General features: G+C 38.6%; 1 protein-coding gene across 2 annotated transcripts in view; it reads right to left on the bottom strand.

Moving 5' to 3' along the window:
• The window catches only part of LOC149311623 (twisted gastrulation protein homolog 1), a 28,304-nt gene that overhangs the window by 5,331 nt on the left and 906 nt on the right, over positions 1 to 22,067 (bottom strand). For both annotated transcript variants that reach the window (XR_016281471.1, XM_089527484.1), the window contains exons 2-4: positions 17,073 to 17,236; positions 8,181 to 8,280; positions 1,330 to 1,596 (exon numbers count right to left, since the gene is read on the bottom strand). Coding sequence is in view for 1 of the 2 variants with exons in the window: in XM_089527484.1 (XP_089383610.1) it covers positions 1,330 to 1,596; positions 8,181 to 8,280; positions 17,073 to 17,195 (490 nt within the window). In the remaining variant the exon portion in view is untranslated. The remainder of the gene's footprint in view (positions 1 to 1,329; positions 1,597 to 8,180; positions 8,281 to 17,072; positions 17,237 to 22,067) is intronic.

Here is a 22,067-nt window from a genome sequence, read left to right as displayed (position 1 = left end):
CTCCTCCCCAAAGGATTGTTTTTTTGTAACTACTGTTTGACTGAACTTTTAAAATAACAAATTTGATAATTTTATGCTAAACATACAATTTATCTTACTAAAGTAAGCTAGTAAGATGCTTTTCAGTCTATAAGAGATACTAATATCACATTTTACCATTTTTCCTGAAAAATCTCATTCCCCCTCCCCAGGGAAAAAGCCCCCCATAGCTTCAAAGCATCTGGATATGAAGGAGCAGGTATCTTGGTTTTCTTTTGGCTATCATTCTTGCAGAGAGCACATTTTAGTAATATTATGCAAATGTAAAAGACATTATTTTGGATCTAGCGCAAGTTGTTTATCTTATTCAAAAGAAATTAGAAAAGTGCAAAACTACCCTGAACAAAGGGTATTTGTGCTTAGGGAAATAACCAGGTCAGACATTCAATACTGGCATGAAAAAGGAATGTGTCTGAAGTAATTAGATTCAAACTAATTAGTTGAATAAAAGGGCAAATATGTGGAGAGGGATTCATCAACATCTTAACTATCAGGGAGTGGGGGAATACAGCAGAATGTATTTCTAAGCATTTCTAATCTTCTAGGCCAGGGGTGGGAATTGTTTGGCTCCCAGATGTTGTTGAACAGCAAGTTACCAGCACCCCTAAACAGCACAGCCAGTGATGAGAAATGTTCAAAACTGGAGTTCAACAACCTCTGGAAGACTATATGATTCCCACTTTTCTTCTAAGTAGTACTCTAGCTACACTAAAGATTAAAGTGAATTTCAAATAGTTCCAGGCATCACTGTCTTTTGAGTTAGCTCGCAAATAATTACACATTGAACACTGGACTATATAAGAAAGCGAATTCAGGGTGTTGGAAACAGTCTTTTCCTTGACCAAATCATATGTGTCAGTTTGGAAAAAACATTAATGAGAAAATAGATCCCATGTGGAATAATGGCAGTGTGGAACTACTTTGCTATAAAAAGAAGGGAAACCGGACTCAGGTAGTACCTTATATCTCAGCATAAACCTTTGTGGTCCAGAACTCACTATTCATGAAAGTGAATGCAGATACAGTTTGGTTAGTCACTGAGGATGCCTGCTTTAGGGCTACTTTTTTTAAAAAAATGAAACAGATCGACATGATATTGTCTTTGTTTGGCATAGCGTCTATCTTCACTTTTGGTCCTGGCCCTCTACTGTCATATACAACATGTCCCAACCAGGGACCCACACATCCGTCCAAAATTTAAAAACCAAATGTATATAACTTGTTTACTTTTCTTTTTAAAATAACATTAACTATAGTTAAGAACTCAGTCAGTCAACATCAATTCTTTACCTTTTTCACTGGAGTAAGATGGATGGACATTGTTGTTTGCGACGGAGACATTCTGATGTTGTGGTTGATTCACTGTTTCTAAAATGGAGACTAGGTTCTCATGATGTGACAGTTCTTCACCAACAGGAAAGGAAACAATATTCCAGCTCAACTGAGTGTCACCTTCAGTAAGTGCCCGAAAAAGAGACGGGATTGGCTCATGAAGCTCCTCAACAGTACTCTTGGAAGTAGGAGGGGTGTCACTGTAATTGCGTGGATTGCACATACCTGTAAATAAATTAAATGGAAATAGAAAATTATCCAATTTATGCACCCATAAAAAGCAGCATTAAAAAAAATAGTATTATGAAGCATGGAATTCAATAGCCTTATTGAAACTTGTGCAATATATAAGAACATACAACATCAGGATGTCTGAAAGACCAGGTTGAACTCTGGCTATTAACCTATGCACATTTGGAATCCTGTGATCAAAATCATGGCTTGGCTGTCAGTCTGAAGGTTTCTTCTGTGTGAGGTGTTAACATTTTTGTAAAGTGTTTTCAAATGTTGGAATAGTTTTAAGGTGATTTGATTGACTGTAGTAGGAATGGTGAGTACTGCTTGAAGTATCTGTGAAATTTCTGGAGTTTCAGAATTCACGTATTCAAGAGCTCAGCAGAATTCATATGCTGATAAGCCCAGGAAACTTTTCTTCTTCAGTAGACCTTGAAACAGTGACTCAAGAAGAGCTTCACCACCTATGAGACCTGTGTGGATGTTTTCCACTAATACGATGGGAATACTATTTGCTTTTTGCAATTGGATAACCAAGTAAAGATAGGAAGACTTGAGATCTGATCTCTTTAAACTTGTGTGGGTGCACACAAGTGAACATAAGCTAGAGTCCCCGCCTTCCTGTATGGACTCCGCTAGCTTGTGCAGGGGTTATGCCTGCAGAGAACCTAGCATACTTGTCTGGTCACCTATTATCCTTCAGGTTTTTCACCAAGTGTCAGCCAGGATCTAAAGGCAAATAACTGGCAGTTACCGTAAGCACTGTAGGTACAATCCTCTTTATCCACAGATTCTGCATCCATGTATTCAACCATCCACACAGCTTGAAAATATTCCAAGAAAGAATTCCAAAAAGCAAACCTTGGTTTTGCCATTTTATATAAAGGATACCAATTGATTGCCCCATTGTATGTAACTGGATTTGAGCATGCATGGATTTTGTTATCCATGGAAGGTCCAGGAACTAAACCAAAGGCCCACTGTAATATAATATTTTCTTTGGGTCAGAGAATGCAAAAGCTCAATAACAAACAATCATCACCGGTACGTGTTCTTCCCAGGCATGTAAGAAACTGAAACCAGGTTGCTCTTCCATTGGGGAGTGGTCTTCAAATCTAATTTGCCTTTTCCTACTTGTCAAAGCAAGTGGGAGGACCAACCCCAGTCAGGAAAAAGAGACCCAACACATTAATGCTAATTATCTTGTATAATTAATATTCTGGGGTCCATATTCCTAATGTTTGTTTAACCAGTGTTTGCAGCAAGAAACACTAAGATAAAACCTGATCTCTTTTTTTGATAAAATGACCAACTTGTTAGATGAAGGGAATGCTGTGGATATAGTATATCTTGATTTCAGTAAGGCCTTTGACAAAGTTCCCCATGACATTCTTGCAAACAAGTTTGTAAAATGTGGGCTAGACAAGGCAACTGTCACATGGATTTGTAATTGGTTGACTGACCGAAGCCAAAGGGTGCTCAACAATGGCTCCTTTTCATCCTGGAGAGAAGTGACCAGTGGGGTCCCACAGGGCTGTGTCCTGGGCCCAGTGCTATTCAACATCTTTATCAATGACTTGGAGGACAGAATTGGGAGCAGGCTTATCAAATTTGCAGATGACACCAAATTAGGGGGAATAGCTAATACCCCAGAGGACAGGATCATGATTCAAAATGAGCTGAATAGACTAGAAAACTGGGCCATAGCTAACAAAATGAAATTCAACACGGAGAAATGTAACGTACTGCACTTAGGGCGGAAAAACGAAAAGCACAGATATAGGATGGAGGACACCTGGCTGAATGAAACTACGTGTGAAAGGGATCTAGGAGTCCAAGTAGACCACAAGTTGAACATGAGTCAACAATGTGATGCGGCAGCAAACAAGGCCAATGCGATTTTAGGCTGCATCAATAGAAGTATAGTGTCTAGATCAAGGGAAGTCATAGTGCCACTATATTCTGCTCTGGTCAGGCCCCACCTGGAATATTGTGTTCAGTTCTGGGCACCACAATTCAAAAAGGACATTGAGAAACTGGAGCGTGTCCAAAGGAGGGCGACTAAAATGGTGAAAGGTCTGGAAACCTTGCCTTATGAGGAACGCCTTAGGGAGCTGGGGATGTTTAGCCTGGAGAAGAGGTTAAGAGGTGATATGATAGCCCTGTTTAAATATTTGAAGGGATGTCATATTGAGGAGGGAGCAAGCTTGTTTTCTGCTGCTCCAGAGACTAGGACCCGAAGCAATGGATGCAAGCTACAGGAAAAGAGATTCCACCTCAACATTAGGAGGAACTTCCTGACAGTAAGGGCTGTTCGAAAGTGGAACAAACTCCCTCGGAGTGTAGTGGAGTCTCCTTCCTTGGAGGTCTTCAAGCAGAGGCTGGATGGCCATCTGTCAGGGATGCTTTGATTGGGATTTCCTGCATGGCAGGGGGTTGGACTGGATGGCCCTTGTGGTCTCTTCCAACTCCAAATCATATTCTATGATTCTAGAAACTGGGCCTGAACCCTTGGCAAAAACTGGAGACGAATTAAACTTGAACATCTATATTTACAAAATGGGTGTAGCTCCAAATGTAAGAAGCATAACGTGCCAAATGTATGCACATATTATTTCATCATAGTTCAGGACTATGATTTTGTCAATTTCAGCAATGAGTTCAGTCTTTTACCAGATTTATGGATCAGCTTCATAATGTCAGAGGAAAGAATTAAGTTCGTGTTCACATTTTCACACACATTAGAAATGTCATATGCTCACACAAACGAATACAGAACTGAAGTCCTTACTTTCAGCTTTATTCCATTAGTCACCTTGCTTGATTTCTGCATGTTAATAAGGAAATCTGTATTACTTCACCAGAACTTTACTACCCAACCCATGCATCTATATCTATTTTAATATGATATTTTAAATTGTTTTATTGACATGTCTGTATTTTAATTGCATACTGTACGCCGCTTTGATCACCATGGAAAAGCTGGATAGAAATAAAATTTTATATATATATATATATATATATATATATATATATATATATATATATATAATGTGTGTGGGACTTGTGATTTCACAAATGTCCTCTCTGCATTTGGTCTCAACACTAAACAAGTATCATTATAAATCATTTATTGCAAGCCACTCACTATGTAAGTATTTAAATAAGTTGTAAAAAGTATAAATATTTAAATATTTATAGAAGCAGAGGAAGTAGCTATGCCTACTAAATAACTTTTAAAACTTTTTTAACAGATCATGTTAAAAATTATTACATTATTGTTATAATTCTTCCATCTACCAGCAAAACTCAACATTACATAGATCACTGTTTGTTCATGGCATCTACGTAAATACCAACAGGCAAAACTACATGGAGTGGTGCATGTTATAGTTTCATTTGGTTTAAATACAATATGTAATATTATAATTTGAAATACCTTTATTTGCATTTTGACATTTTTGTTGCCTATTTTTACATACCAGTAGATGTAGTATAACTGAGCACACATTAATTGTACTTCATCAGTCTCCTTCACATTTTGACTTTCAATATTTAATGTGAGGAAAGTAAAAGTATTTCAAAGAGTCAGCATGGTGCAGTCGTTTTGAGCGTTGGACTAGTAGTCTAAGAGACCAGGGAGTGAATCTTCTGAAATCACTGGAAACTCACCGGGTGATCCTGGGCAAGTCACACTCTCTCAGACTCAAAGGAAGGCAATGGCAAGTCTCTACTGAACAAATCTTGTCAAGAAACCAGCCTGAAAGGTTTGCCTCACAGCCACCCTAAGTCAGAAACAACTTAAAGATACAATACTGAAGGAAGTTTTGTTTTGGGAACATCTGTGACTGAGTCTTCCCTCAAGCAACATGCCCATTCATAATCTACTAGGATCCCTATGACCAGCAACTGACCATGGAAAATGTTTGGTGTTGTGTCTGATTTCCTTCCATAGCTCCCCCTTCCCTCATATACTGCTGAATGGTAGCCCATCTTTATTTTTCTTTCTTTTTTACTCCTCTTGCATATTTAATGAGCACTACTATTTAATCATCAAATAATATGAGTATGTGGCAGTGAGATATGGGAAAGCCATCAATAAACTTCAGTATCAGGCAATGTGAGGTACAATCCATATAAGCATTTTTTTCTAACCCATACAATGCAACGGTATGTTATAAACGGCTGAGGTGCCACCACTTTTCTACTGTTCCAAATGTTCTGCTGCTTTGGTGCAACAGGAACAGGTATTTCAAGCTAACCACCATCATCCTGGCTACAGTGTCCTTGCCAACACCTTCCTGTTCTCCAAGTTTAACTCTGTCTATTTTATGATGTTTTAAATGTATTTTTAAAAAGTTTTTTTAAAGGTAGGCCATAAATACTTCAAATAAATACTTTATGTGCCTAGATGAAATTTACTTTATTTTATTTTACTGTATGCTGTGTATAAAACTGCAGCATCAGTTTGTGCAGTGCTGCTCCTTACATACTAAAGAAATGAACAATTGCCATTTATGCAGTCATTTTTTTCTTTTAAACGACAACCTAGGAGGGAGAGCAAGAGTCACTTCTCTTATGTCACTGGGGAACAGCATGATCCGAAGGATAAAATATTTTGGCAGATGAACCCATGCCCAGAGTTGCACAGTTTGGCGCATTACAAATAATTTGTTTGCTTATTTGATTTTTTATCCTGTCTTTTTCCTCACTTGAGAAACAGCTTGTTGTTGTTGTGTGCCTTCAAACTGTTTCTCACTTATGGTGATCCTAAGGCAGGGGTAGGCAACCTGCGGCCCGCGGGCCGGATGTGGCCCGGCGAGGCCTTGGGACCGGCCCCAGCCCGGTCCTGCCGCCGATTGCCGCCGGGGCCTTTGGCCTCTCGCGCACAGGGGCAAGGGGGGCAATTGTCTATAGACTCCTCAGAAACATGCATTTATATTAACATTTTTTTAAAAAATCAGCAATTTTTTTTGCATGTCCTCCACTTTTTTAAAAAAAGTGTCCACCATTTGAAAATGTTGTCCTACATTTATCCCGGTTTATTTATTTATTTAATTTTAAAAAAAATTATTTAATTTTTTATTTTTTGGCTTCGGCCCCCCGGTTGTCTGAGGGACAACAACCCGGCCCCCGGCTCAAAAAGGTTGCCTACCCCTGTCCTAAGGTAACTCTATCATCTTACTGTTTCTTAGCAAGATTTGTTCAAAGGGGGTTAGCATAGATTAAAACAAAAGTGCAGTTGAAACATAATTACTATAATGAACAGTTAAAAACAATTAACTATCATGTTAAGTGATACTAATTTAATAGGGATTAAAAGCATTTAAAACGTAACTATGCAAACCAAAGTACAGCACACAGAATCATAGAGTTGGAAGAGACCGCAAGGGCCATCCAGTCCAACCCCATTCTGCCATGCAGGAAATCACAATCAAAGCATCCCCAACAGATGGCCATCCAGCCTCTGTTTAAACACCTCTAAGGAAGGAGACTCCACTACACTATGAGGAAGGAGTGTGTTCCACTGTCGAACACCCCTTGCTCATTGAAGGACAGTTCTGCAGCAAACAAATAATCGCCAAAAGCCAGTCTAAATAAAAAAGGTTTTTGTCTATCAGCAGAAGGAAGGCAGGAAAGGGGATGATGGCCTAGCCTCCTATGGGAAATAATTCCACAGCCGAAGAGCAGTCACTGAGAAAACCCTCTTACATTTTTTCTCCAGATATAAGAGAAAATCCTCCCTTGAGGATCTTAAAATTAAAATGCAAGCAGGCTGAAATAAAAAAAATATTGCCTTTCAGGTAGGTTGGACCCAAGCCATATTTCTGTATTTCCTTGAGACAAAAACAGTACATTGGGATGGCAAAAATGGGATGGGTTTATGTAATATTCCACATTCATGAAAAAGGAAGACAATAACAAAAGGTTTATTACATGAACTTACTGAGCTAACAATTAATTATTCAGTGACAGATCTCATAGAAAAATTAGGTAGACATAGGGGAGGACTGTACTTCACCACGGCTGTACCATGGAATATTTCTCAGATGAAGTAATCTTATGCAGCTAATTTTGGTCTTTCAATCCCTTATCATAAAACTTCTCACACTCCATGACTTTTTTTTTTGACAACCACAATTTCAAACAGGGATCTTCAAGCCATTTTCACAACATAACAGGACATTTTTCTTGAAAACAGGACCTAATATAAATTGACCTTTATATTAAAATGATGGGATGATCTGGAAATTTGAATAAAACGATACTTCCCTGTTTAAAACGCTACGTATGGTCAGCCTTATGGGTCATAACCATCACTTTGAATTGTACCCAGAAACAAATCAGTAGCCAATGAAACTGTTGCATAGAGCAAGTTATGCTGATCAGTGGAGAGAAAGGAAATAATTCATTTACTCCACCATCAGAGATCAATACAAAACTGACTTGTATTTAACCTTCTATGGTGGTACTGACATGGACTTTAAAAATCATTTAGCCATTACAGTAAAGATTGCTATTTGATGTAGCTTTGGAAAGAGTAGGCAATACAAATAAATGAACAATTCACTTACCAACACAGTCACAGCACTCATCCCAAAGTGTGCCAAGGCAAAGCATGCATTCTTTACAACATGAGCAATTTCCTTCACCTGGTCGACACTGACACAGCTCCTGGAAAACACACCATGCCAAATCAGATTGTTCTGTATGCAAAATATCCCTACAAATTCACTCCCTCCCCACCCTACTCTGATGACAAATCCTAAATAACAAATGTCTGTCTTGAACAGGAGACGCCCAACAGAAATTCAGCAACAATCAGTTTTTATTTATGTTAGCACAGCATTTCAAACAAATAATAATTGAACAAATTGATTTTGCTTTTTATAAAGAGAAAAAGAAAATGTTAGATTCATATGTCACACCTGTCAAAAAGAACAAAGGAACATAAGTAGCTGCCTTATAATGAGTCAAACCATTAGTCCATCTTGGCCAGTATAATCTGCCAGCAGCAATGGCTTTCCAGGGCTTTAGGCAGGATTCTTTCTTGACCATATTTGGATCCAAACACCTGACTCTACTTAAGATTCTGGTTTGGTAATTTTGGCCCATTCCGCACGTCCCTAACCCTAGTACGTGCAGAGCATGTACAAAATGGCAGCACCCTAAACACATGAGCGCTGCCATCTTGACGTCGTGGACGCTTAGTGTCCGCATGCCGCGCAGTGGAAATGACGTCATGAGTGCGACATTGGCGCTTTACAGCGTCTTTTCCGAGGCGCAAAAGAAGCCACTTTTTGCGGCTTCTTTTTCGGCCAGCGGGAAGCCTCGCCTTTTGGGCGGTCTGTAAAGCGCCATTGCCATGCTAAATATATAGGACATCCAGAAATATGTATAATGGAAAAATTGAAGCCTGAATTAAAAAATTAAGTAATTTCAATGGTCTTTTAGGGAGAACACTAGTGTTACCATAGCTGACACTTGTCAGCACTGTGCAAAAGGAGGCAAAATGTGTCCCTCCTTGTGAGACCAATTCTCCAAGAAAACTATTTAGATGAGAGAGCTCAAAAGCCCACAATTAGAGAGGGGCAGGTCAGACAGAAAACATGTCCAATAAATTAATCATAGTTAGAAGCAACACTGCACATGTAATTGGAACATGAGAAGCATGAGCCAGGGAAAACCAGGCATAGTAAAGAAGGAAATGGAACGTATGAATATAGCAATACTAGGAGTGAGTGAGTTAAAATGGACAGGAATGGGTCACTTTGACTCAACTATACAGTAATCTATTCAGGAAATGAAAAATCAAGAAGAAATAGGGTGGCTTTCACACACACACACACACACACACACACATATATATATATATAGCTAGAGCACTTAAAGGATACAACTCAAAGTCAGACCATATAAAATCAATAAGGCTTCATGGTAAACCTATAAACATCACAAAAATCCAGGTATATGTACCAACCACAGATGCAGGTGAAGAGGAAATTGGGAGATTCTATAACACAGTCCAGGAAGAAATGGACAACATCCCATCACAAGATTTCAAGCTAATCATTGAAGACAGGAATGCTGAAATTGGCAATAAGGAAGAATCAAAAACAGTAAGAAGATTCGGATTGGGAACAAGAAATAAAGCAGGAGAGCGTCTGATAGTATTCTGTGAGGCCAATAATCTATTCATTGCAAATACCTGCTTCATGCAACCAGATAGGAGACTATACACCTGGACATCACAAAATGGTAAACACAAAAACCAGATAAACTTCAGAATTGGAAGTAGAAGATGGAGAAGCTCTATCCTTGTGGCCAAAACCAGACCAGGGCCTGATTGTGGCACAGACCAGATGAAACACTTCATACAATAAAAGAAAGAAGAAAAGCTAAAGCAAAGGGAGATAGGAACAAAATCAGAAGTATGAACATAACTGTGCAACGTCTGACATGATAAGGAGAAATACTAAAATAACAAATGCAGAGAAATGGATTATGAGATCTCAGTTATTTTGCACAGACATTTCCTTGTAACTTCCTTTCTTTATAATGATAGTTTTCTATCGTTGGTGAGAATTTTTCATGGGTACCACATATTACAACAAACAGGGACTTGTTACTACATGAAAAATGCATATGATGGGATGTTCTAAAAAAAGAGAATGGCACTAGATCAACCACGTTGGTTCCAATTATGCAGATTAAATATTACATATGTACTGTAGTATGTTGCAGTTTACTGAGAACACAGGTGAGTTTGAAAATGGGGGATGTTAGAAGTGAAAAGCCTTCAGGGTTTGTTGTGAAAGTTGTACTGCTTGTTACTGGGCCAGGATTTAATAAAATGAGACTATTATGAAACATGTTGGGAGACAGATAATATCAGAAGTAAGCAAAGTAAAATGAGAGCTAATATTTGTAAGAAGGATGGCAAATTAAATATGTGTCAATTTAAATGAAAATTACTACAAGTTAATTTATTGTTAGTATCTGGCACCACTACATATTAATAAAATTTATGGAAAATATTCTTGTGCATGTTTTTGAAGTCTGGGGTGAAATCGGCCGATGATCTGCATTAAATCTGGTTATGTCCAACAATATCAATTTTGGAGGTAGACTTTTCTTCAAAAGGGCATATATTACAATGTGATTTTATTTTTATTCAAATCAGACATTTCCCACTCAGACACCCAAAATACATCTATAATATTTAATTTACTGATAACTGTAAAACTGACTAACACAAATAATTGGAAAAATACAAATCTAATCTCATATAAAGTATGGATTAATCAGGTCTAGCAAGAAACAGAATTACTAAAAATTAGTGACATATGCTAAGGAATGGAAGTCAACAAAATCCTAACGGTTGGGATACTGAAAAGCAACTTATGTTGTGCAAGTTAACATTTGTATTGTAGTATACCTTATTTACTTATTTATGAAATATTTAAGTAGCTTGATTTGATTTGCAGGATGCTCTGTTACACGCCTGGGAATTTAGAGAATGGCATTTAACTAGTCTGGATTGCTGGGAATTTAGGGGAGTTTAGTAACAATTCAAATTACTGCTAATTTTGCTTGCAACAGTTTTATATACTAGGGATATTTCATTTGACTCCTTTATATGGTTTATTTTGGATTGTTTTCATTTAGTAAACTTTAACAAGAACAAAACCGTCCTCTATTTTGCATAATCTTCCTATGTAATAATAATGATACCTTGCGGTGTTTGGTTATGTTGCCTTTTTTCTTTGTATTATTTCTTTGTTGGATTTATATCGCACCTTTCTCCCAAAATGGGATTCAAGACAGCTTACAATAATTTTGATAGGTTTCACATTTCATTCCTACAAACAATGGAGTGTTTTTGTTTTTTTGCACTTTCTCTCTCCCACATATTCACTTTCTTTGATGTTTCTAATGGAGTATGTTTCATTTTTAATATAAGATGTCATTGCTTTTACTGTACTGCTTTGAAGTAGAAGTAATTCTCTAAATGTAATCCATCCATGAACACCCTTAGGCTGTATCTGATCATACCTCTTGCCCACTGGGGTAAGCAGAGCATCTCTTTTTCAAAATACAGATGGGACTGCACTGTATGTGGCCCTTGAATTGCTCAGTTTGCCTGCAATGCCACCAAAACATGTATTGGCTTGCATTTTTCCATATGAAATTGCAAGGGCTACCAGAATGCTATTAAACAATCCATTGATTTAAGGAGTTATTTTAACATTGCAAAGTGAATAGTGCTAAGCCAGACAGTATAACTTTTTGACTCCACTACCATTTGCCATAAAATGGTAATGTGTTACCGATTAGTTGAATTATGAATGGAGTTATTAATAATTAATCCATTTTAAGTAAGTTAGGTTGCACTCAAATAGATTTTATTGCTTAGGATTTTCAGTGTGCAACACACAGAGAACATGCATTAGTTACAATACAGATTGCCAAGAATTTTATGAAAGAGAAAGCTTTCAGGAAAGAAATGACTAACAGGATATTAAAGAGTCATCCAGGAAAACACTACAAAACAAACATGTCTTAAGAAAACAAACTGTTACTCCCATTCACATCTGTTACAGAGCTGACAAAATAAATATTTATGTGGACTATCCATCTGCATTCTGTAGAAATCAGTACAACTCCTGATATGTTCTATTTGTGTAAGGAAAAATAAAAATTCTCATTGCAATGTATCTTTCTTAATCCTCTCCCCTTCTTCCCTCTATGTCCCAGGTTCAGGACTTTGTTATCTTTACACATCGCAATTACCAGTTGTAATCATTAGAAAGCTAGTCACAACTGCCCCAGTGACAGTGATAGTTGTGGCTGCCATATTGCTGGGGTAGGGGATCTGCCCTGGATTTCAGTCCAAATCTTAAAAGTTATATTCATGGTCTTGAAATATGTCTCCAAAACAGGTTCAGCACCTTGGATACTCTCTTTAGAGTTCAGACTGAACTCAGGATATAATTCCCTGCTCACTAACAAAGGATCATAGCAGTAGAAGAGACCCCAAGGACCACCCAGTCTAACCCCCTGCCCATGCAGGAATACACAATTAAAGCACCCCTAAAGATGGTCATCAAACTTCTGTTTAAAGACTTCCAAGCAAGGAGAGCCTGCCATCTTCCACGGCAGTCTATTCTATTGTCAAACAGCTCCGACTACTATTAGGAAGTTCTTTCTAATATTTAGGTAGAATCTCTTTTCTTGCCATCTAAATACAATGGTTTGTGTCCTACAGCAGCTATACACTAGTGCTTATAAGGCTACCTGATCTGAGGGGAAGCCATATTTTTGTAATGCGCCAAGAGACCAGACCCATATTTCTTCCATTGACTACAATTATTTCATTCTTTCCTGGAAACTCTGCATACCAGCAGCTGATGGCTCATGGATCAGCACCATTCCAGAGACCACTACTTTGAATAGTACTGATTTACATGACACCCTGACAGACATTTAAAGAGGACTATCATGTCACCTCTCCATCTTCTCTTTTCCAGGTCTGAGCCAATCCTCATACGACTTGATTTCCAGATCGTTTACCACCTTAGGTGCCCCGTTCTAGACTCATTCCACCTTGTAAACAATCTTCTTGTACTGTTGTGCCCAACATTCCTGGTGAGGTCTGACCAAACCAGAATAGAGTGGTACTATTATTTTGTTCAAATTACACTCCTGTTTATGTGGACTAGAATTGCATTAGCTTTCTTGGCTGCCACATCACACTATTGACTCATTTTAGCCTGTGGTTTACTAACACTGTTAAGTCTTTTTTACATGCACAGCTGTCAAGCCTGGTGTCATCCATTTTATATTTGTGCATCTCATTTTCCCTGCTTAGGGTCCAAAACACACTGAAATAATAATCCAGTTTGAGACTGCTTTACCTGCCCTGGCTCAGAGCTAGGGAATCTTGGGAACTATAGTTTATTGTGGCACCAGAGCTCTCTGACAGAGAAGGCTAAATGTATCACAAAACTACAGTTCCCAGAATTCTCTAGAACTGAGCCATAGCAGTTAAAGCGGTCTCAAACTGGATTATTCCTGCAGTGTGTTTTGGACCTCAATGTCTATTTATTCATTGAAACAGATAATGGAAGCCACCAACTCCCAACTGCCTATTAAAACCAATGGGACAAATTAGGCACGAGTAACCTAAATCTAATAAATTTTGGAATTTAAATGTGACTAGTTTTCACTGGATTAGGGACATCATTTTATTTTTGAGGGGGGAAATCAATATTACTTTTATTTCAAAGTCACAATCCAGATATACAAATTGCTTATGTCTTGGTCATCTCTGCAGTTCATTACTGTAGATTTTTCAAATGCTTCAGTCTGACTGACCACTGTATCCTTCTGACTAGAACTTTGTTTTCTAAACTTCCAAACTCCTGTAAGAAACTGGAAGGGGCCATTGAAAACTTGGTTCTTTTTCTCCTTTTCAAACAGAACCAGGTGAGGCTGTATACTGGTGCCTCAAATCAGTCATAAGGCAGGAGATGAGCAAAAAACTGAAGTTCAGCCAAGATGAAAAATGGAAAGGGCAGACACTACTCCAAAACAGATGTTTTCTGTCATAAATTTAGAATGTTATATATATTCTAGTCAACAAGGAAATTCTCTAAACTATTTTTGGAACCACTTTCCAAACATTAGTAAAAAGACAACATATTATTGCAGCCATGACGTTATGGCCTTTAATGCTCAGTGCCACAAAGCAAGCCTTGATGCAGGACTCCCCAAGAACTCACAGATTAGCAATTTAGCCTTAAATCTAAATAGAAAGTAGAAAGCATGAAGACTTAAGTACTGTGGACTTTCCTTGAATGTTTTGCTTCTTTTTCTAGGTCATACCTAGTACTGTATTTTTCTCTCCACCCAAATCATGCCCCTAGGCAGATGCTACATCTCAAATCCAAGTTTTCATCAACTACAGTTTAAAAATCCCTTTAGTAAGAACAGTTTGTTCTGCATCAACAGATTGTAATACAGAACCAGGTATACAAAACAACATTTATTTTCCTAAGTGCTTCAGCTTCCCTTCTGTCTTTCCTGTGCCTTCCAAAAGGACAAATTCTAGCCTCCTCAGACATTAACTTGAAAGGTAGCCTGATTATTCAGTTTTGGCCCCATTCCTAGTTACCTACTTCCTTAGTGGTGACTTCTCCATTATCTCTGCATGCTTTCCTAGCACAGCATTGCTCCATTAGTCTATATACTGTATATAACATTCATCAAACAAACACCAGACAAAATAATCAAACATTAATCTGAAAGAAAAACATGAATTATTTACATAATTCATAGCCTCTAATTTTTCACAAATGAATCCTGGGACATGTGGGGCCAAAGGACACCAGAGTGTGGTGAAGAAAACAAATGTTATGAATGAGGAAGAGCACACAAGCTAGAATTGGCTGCAGCAGTTTGCTTTTGCCTTAGGGAAGAGCAAGACTCTGCCCCCTCTTCTTCTCCCCCACCTGCTGAATTAACTGAATGCAAATTACATTTGCACTGTGAGCTTAGTAGCAACTGAAGTAAGCTGAGCACAATGGAGAAAAGTGGGAAGAGGAGACAGAAGCACGGACATTTTAAAAGGAGCTGAAAAGGTGGCATGGCAGAGGATTAAATGGGACTATCCTTGTCAAATTAAGATAGTTGGAGCTTATACATAATTTATACACGCTGCAGAATTTTTAATATCAAGTCACAAACTTAGATTTCCTTAGCAGATTTTTAAAAATATTATGCACAGAGTGTACATATATATAAACAACGTTGGTCATGGTATCAATATGCTTAAAAATTAGGGGGAAGTAAGACACAATGTTTTTATTGTTACTGTAGGCCTTAAAGTTGTTTCTGGCTTATGGTGACCCTAAATTTCCTTGGCAAGGTTTGCTCAGAGAGGGGTTGCCTTTGCTTTCTTCTGAGGCTGACAGTGTATGACTTGCCCAAGATCACCCAGTGGCTTCCCATGACGGAGTGAGGATTCGAACTCTGATCTCCAGCCATACTCTAATGCTCAAATCACTACATCATGCTGGCTCTCAAGGCATATTGTAAGATGTTACAACAGTAAACTGGGTCAACAGAGGCTATAGTGTATGATTACATTATACAGTATACAACTATTTGTAGCATATTATAAGTCTGTTGGAATTGCAATTTTGTAAAAGGCCTTATTAAAAGAAACAATTATGTCCTAAGTACAGTGATATTTCCATTTTTAATTCAGAAATAGGTTGGCAGTAGAATAGTAACAGTGGAGAACCAGAGTGGTGTAGTGGTTTGAATTATGGTCTATGGCAACGGTTCTCAACCTGTGGGATGCGACCCCTTTGGGGGTCAAATGACGCTTTCACAGAGGTCACCTAAGACTATCGGAAAACACATATTTCTCATGGTCTCAGGAACCGATTTTATGGTTGGGGTCACCATAACATGAGGAACTGTATTAAAGGGTCACGGTATTAGGAAGATTGGGCTATGGAGACCTGGGTTTGATTCCCCACTTAGCCATGAAACCTGCTGGGTGACCTTGGGCAAGTCACATTCTCTCAGCCTCAGTGGAAGGCAATGACAAACCTACTCTGAAAAAATCTTGTCAAGTAAAACCATGACATGTTCACCTTAGTCGCAATCGACTTGAAGGCACACAATAACAATGGAGTAGTAGTAATATTAGCAGCAACAGTAGTAGTGCTATCCTTCTTTTTCTCCAAAACTAGGACTCAAACTGGCTCACAATTTTAAAACAATACAATTAAAAAACATACAAAAATGAACATTAAAATAAAATTAAACTATTCACAGTATTAAAACAATTCAAACTTCAAGTTGAAAGAACAGAATGTAATTTTAAAATATTTAAAGCTATTAAAATGGTTTAATTAAGAGTCCTTCAATAACTTTCTCTTGCATCCCTATCAACCGTACTTATGACTGTGTTGGGACTGAGAAAAGAAATATATTTTAAGAAACTTTGATATCACATTTAACATTTATCCCAGAATTCTAGATCTATGGAATTCTTCAAGCCTAATGTTTGAGAGAAGAGAAAACAGACAAATTCTTGACCAGCTTATGTTGCAAGGAATAGAAAACAATGTTTTAAATGAACAACAACTAGCTTACAAAACTGCTCATTCATTATATTAATGAGTTTGACTCAACAATCATGTATTTCAAGATTCTGAATTTATGAATGACTTGACAAAGATGAATCAACAGAGACATAAAGTAAAAGCAAATACAAAACCGAGGTTCCAAAATGCTTCAACATAAATAATCTATGTAAATTTCATTTGTTAAAAAAAATCTGATTTCAAGTTTATTGTGTATTCACGTAAAGGCATGCTATAACTACCAGCCAAATTGTGCAGTGTATTTTCTTATCAACTTATAGAAAAGACAAAAAATTGCTTCCATACCTGTATTAAGCATTTGCTGACGTCGCTAGCACACAGAGCCTTATTGCAACCCATTGAGGATGGGACCCAGAAGAAGAAAAGCTGGCTGACTAGCACTGGCACTCCAAAGTACAGCAACTTCATTTTTCTTGCAGTTGGGAGAATTCAGAAACTGTCAGATAGCACTGCAATGAAAAGCAGCAGAATGGGTCCACATTTGTTGAGGAAGAAGTTTAAGTCCTTTTCATCTTTACCACATAATTCTTCCCAAGCAGTTCTTGCTTTATTTTTATTTCTGTGGGTTTTTGATACTTAACCCAACAGCATATGTGGCAAAACAGAAGCTCTTATATAATCATAGGCCGGCCAGCCACTTTCCTATAGACTTCAAATTCCCGTGATGCTCAACACTTTCAATTCTAATCCAGACAACTGGTTGTTCTGGTGAGAAATGGCAGCCACTGGGATAAAGGCATTGTGACTACATAAGATACTTTACAGAATAGCAGCTAGGGGTAAGGTCTAGCAGGGGAGCCAATGATACACAAAGAAATGGGAACATGTTTTAACACAACCTCAGACGGTTTCAACACCAGCTGTATTGCTGTATTAATTTACAAACAAGGCTTTTGAACTGGATGGCGCCATGGGGAACTGGATGGGTGCCCAATCTTGATGAGCAGAATGCCTTGAGTGATACTGTATTAGCACAGCTGGTGCATTTGTGAACTGTGTGACTTGACAATGTCTGTGCTCTACATCTGACTCATACTCACTTACGCAGTTGGCACTCTGTAGCCACAGACTTTTTTATCCACGGGTTCAGCTATCCATGGCTTAGAAATATTTTTTAAAATGTATAAATTTCAAAGCACCTTGATTTTTGCCATTTTATACAGGGGACACCATTTTATTACATCATTACATCCAGGGATTTTGGTATCCATGGGGAGTCCTTGAACCAAACCCCAGTGGATACCAGGGGCCAACTGTATTACATACTTGTATCAGCCCCAACTATCAGCCTCCAAAACCCATGCTATCTAGTGATACAGACCAAAAACAGCACAGAATCAAGAAATGAGTATCAGGGAAATCCTTTCTTGAACAAGCTCTACCACATCTTCTACATCTGGAAATCTTACATTTTGGGCTTCAACCTCTAGCCCTTGGTGGATTCTGGGACCTATAGATCAAGAAAGCAATGTTTCTGAATTCTAAAAATGAATGATCTGTTAGATTATTCCCCTCAAAAGAATCTACTGTTTAAAAGCAAGTTAAATACAGCTTTCCTGGACCAGTGATTTTTAACAGTGGTTTCAGGACATTTTACAGCAAAAATATTGCAAGATAGGCTACTAACAGGTTATTTCATTCTCTATCAGTCATTTCCTCTTTGCTGGATTTGAGAATACAGAGGTCCCTTCCTATACACGGATTTTCTATACACGGATTCAAGTATCCACGGTTTAAAAATGTTGAAAAAAAATATAAATTTCAAATATCAAACCTTGATTTTCTACTTTTTATAAGGGACACCATTTTGCTATGGCATTATATTTAATGGGACTTGGGCATACATGCATTTTGTTATACACGGGAGATCTTGGAACCAAACCCAAGCTTATAACAAGGGTCCACTGTACTTAGCTATCACACACTTACACAAATGTGTTGGGTTTTTGACAACCTGCCTATACTTTTGTCCTTTTAACATGTTATCTCCATGCAGATAGGCTGCTCTGTCTTCTTTTAAAAGCATGATTATTGGCAGAAAAAGCTACTATCTGACCAACAACTATCTCTTAATCACTCTAAGACTAAAGACACAGATAGTGGCATAGATGGAAAAACTCACAAACCATCTAAATCAAGACTACTGTGAAGTGTAGGACTTGCTCAAATTCAGTCTACTCAAATCAATATAAAATTGACTTCCTCTCTTCAAACCTCTCCTAACAGAAAGCGTGAATCTCTATCTTTTTTTAAAGCTACCTTTTAACCAGTTAATTAATTAAAAATGTTTAATGTAGACTTTATTTTATAATGCAAAAAAAAAAAAGAAATTTAATTTTTTAAAAAGTTAACAAAATAAAAACTACTACTGAACATTTACATTTAAAATTCATATTGCTAAATTTATTACTCTCATAGAGGTGTCTTTGCTTATAGAAAAGCAAATTTCTGGAGCACACTTTTTTAGAGCTGCTTTTAGAGTCATCAGGATCCTTATTTCCATTCAAATGCTAGGAACGCATAACCAAAATCGGTTAAGGCAACTTACAGGTTTAAAACCTCACATTTCAAGAAGTAACTGAGTGGGGAAGTCATTGGTTCTTCCCCTTTGGGTTTACAACTGGAAGGAACCAAGATGCTGGAGTGTTTTCCTTAAAGCACAGAGAGGGAAAGCAATATCCATGGAGAGCAAATACATCTGCCAAAGGGTAGAGAACTGAATCAAGAGAGACCAAGGCAGATTCCCCATTTTTGGCAGGTTGTATTAAAGCAGATTTGGCACCCAAGAGAGACGGAAAGGGGTCAACTTCAGAACACAAGAGTTGTTCTACCAAAATCAAACATAAAAGCAGTCCCCTCATAGGGTCTTGCAGAAAAGAGAGAGGGGAAGAGGGGAGAGATATACTCTAAAGGCACCAGATCCTCTCTGATCTAGGAAGCTGAGCAGGGCTAGCCCTGGTTAGTACTTGGATGCAGACTTCTAGGCCAGTGATGGTGAACCTTTTAGAGACCAAGTGCCCAAACTGCAACCCAGACCCCACTTATTTACTGCAAAGTGCTGTGTCCCTCTGGCTTTCTAGTAACAAACTCTGGCAAACTCTGCTCTGGGGCGACGGCACATGTGCCCACAGAGAGGGCTCTGAGTGCCACCTCTGGCACGTGTGCCAAAGGTTCGCCATCACTGTTCTAGGCTATATTTCAGAGGAAAGGACCGGAAAAACCACTTCAGAGCATTCCTTGCCTAAGAAAGCCCTATGAAATTAATGGGGTCACCATAAGTAAACAGGTGACTTGAAGACACACACACACAAAGACACACAAAGTCCCTAAATATATTCCAAAATCTTGTCTGATCTTGGAAGCTAAGCAGGGTCAGCCCTGGCTAGTACATGGATGGGAGACTATCAACAAATACCAGGTGCTGTAGGCTAAGAGGAAGACAATGGGAAAACCACCTCTGAGTATTCCTTGCCTAAGAAAACCCTATGAAATCAATGGGGTTGCCATATGTCAACAGGCAACTTGAAGGCATATACCTGCAACCTAAATGCCCTAAAGACATCAGATCCTGTCTGATCTTGGAAGCTAAGCAGGAGCAACCCCTGGTTAGCACTTGTATGGGAGACCACCAATGAATACCAGGTGCTGTAGGCTCTATTGTGGAGGAAGGAACTGGAAATGCACCTCTGAGTATTCCTTCAAATTCATAGGAGTCACCATTAGGTGACTTGAAGCCACAAATATATATATAATATATACACACACATACATAAAATTCACGAAAGCTAAAATTAACCGTCTATTTGTTGTTGTTGTGCACCTTTGAGTTGTGTCTGACTTATGGCAACCCTAAGGCAAAGCTATCACAGGGTTTTCTTAGCAAGTTTCTTGCATGCTTTGGTTGAGAGTTCCTGCATGGCAGAATGGAGTTGGACTGGATGGCCCTTGCGGTCTCTTCCAATTCTATGATTCTATGATTCAAAATGTTTTTGCCATTGCCATCCTCTGAGGCTGAGAGTGTGTATATTTCCTTAATATCCCACTTTTCCCCCCATGTGGCACCCAAAGCGGTTTATACCACAAGTTAAAACGATGTAGCTAAACAATCTGAAAATACAATACAAAATACCATTTTAAAAAAAGGTGTTTAAAAGCTGATGCTAGATTCCCTCTCCCTCAATTGCCCCCCCTTTCTACAGACAGCCTCAGGTACATATCCGTATGCAAAGGGATCTTGTAACACCTTTGAGACTCACTGAAAGAAAGAAGTTGGGAGCATGAGCTTTTGCAGATCTGAGCCTATTTCTTTGGATGCATGTTTACTCACCTCTGAGGAAGCAGACTCAAGTCTACAAAAGCTCATGCTCCCAGCCTCTTTCTCTCAGTGAGTCTCAAAGGTGCTACAAGATCCCTTTGCATACTGGATTTTCCAGACTAACGCGGTTATATCTTTGGAATTTGTCCATGAATGTTGTTGTTGCTGTTGTGCGCCTTTGAGTCATTTCTCACTTATGGCGATCCTGTTGTCGTAACTGCAGAGGAGGACAAGGCACCGCAAGATGTAGGAAATTCAAGAAAAAATGGAGGACATTACAAAAACAACAGCTAAAAACACTCATAGAAATATAAATGCACACTTCTTAGTTATGCTCAAAATGGAGGGCATTTGGAAATTCCTTCTGGACAGAGGTTGGCATGTAGGGCATGTCCTGGAAAAGGAGGATGCCTGGTCCCCCTGCCCTAAGGTGAACCTGTCTTTGGGAAGTTTCTTCAGCGGGGCTTTGCCATTGCCATCCTCTGGGGCTGAGAGAGTGGGACTTGACCAAAGTCACTCAGTGGGTTTCCATGGCCGAGCTGGATGCGAATCCTGGTCCCCAGAGTCCAACACTCGAACCACTATGCCATGCTTCGTCTGGAATATCAGTATAAAAGGGGATCTTGTAGCCCCTTTGAGGCCCACTTTTGCTCAGTCAAAAGTGTTACAAAAGATCCCTTTGCAGCCTGAGAGATTGAGGATGATGATGATGATGATGATGATGATGATGATGATGATGATGATGATGATGGAGGAAGGGGACCAGTCCTCCGTCCATCGCCTCTGAAGGGGAAAAATTCTCTTCTGAAGAAAAGCAACATCCCCCAGTAAAATAATAAACCCCAAATGCACCCCCAGTTTTAGAACAAGAATATATATACACACACACCCCAAAAACCTTGTGTGAGTGTGTGTGTATAACACAACAACAACAAGTTTATTGGTTAGTCAACTGACCATATCAA

Source organism: Sceloporus occidentalis, unplaced genomic scaffold, assembly GCF_023333645.1.
Source record: "Sceloporus occidentalis isolate IW3139 unplaced genomic scaffold, rSceOcc1.0.p SCAF_5, whole genome shotgun sequence".
NCBI lineage: Eukaryota > Metazoa > Chordata > Lepidosauria > Squamata > Phrynosomatidae > Sceloporus > Sceloporus occidentalis.
This window is presented reverse-complemented; position numbering and strand designations above follow the sequence as displayed.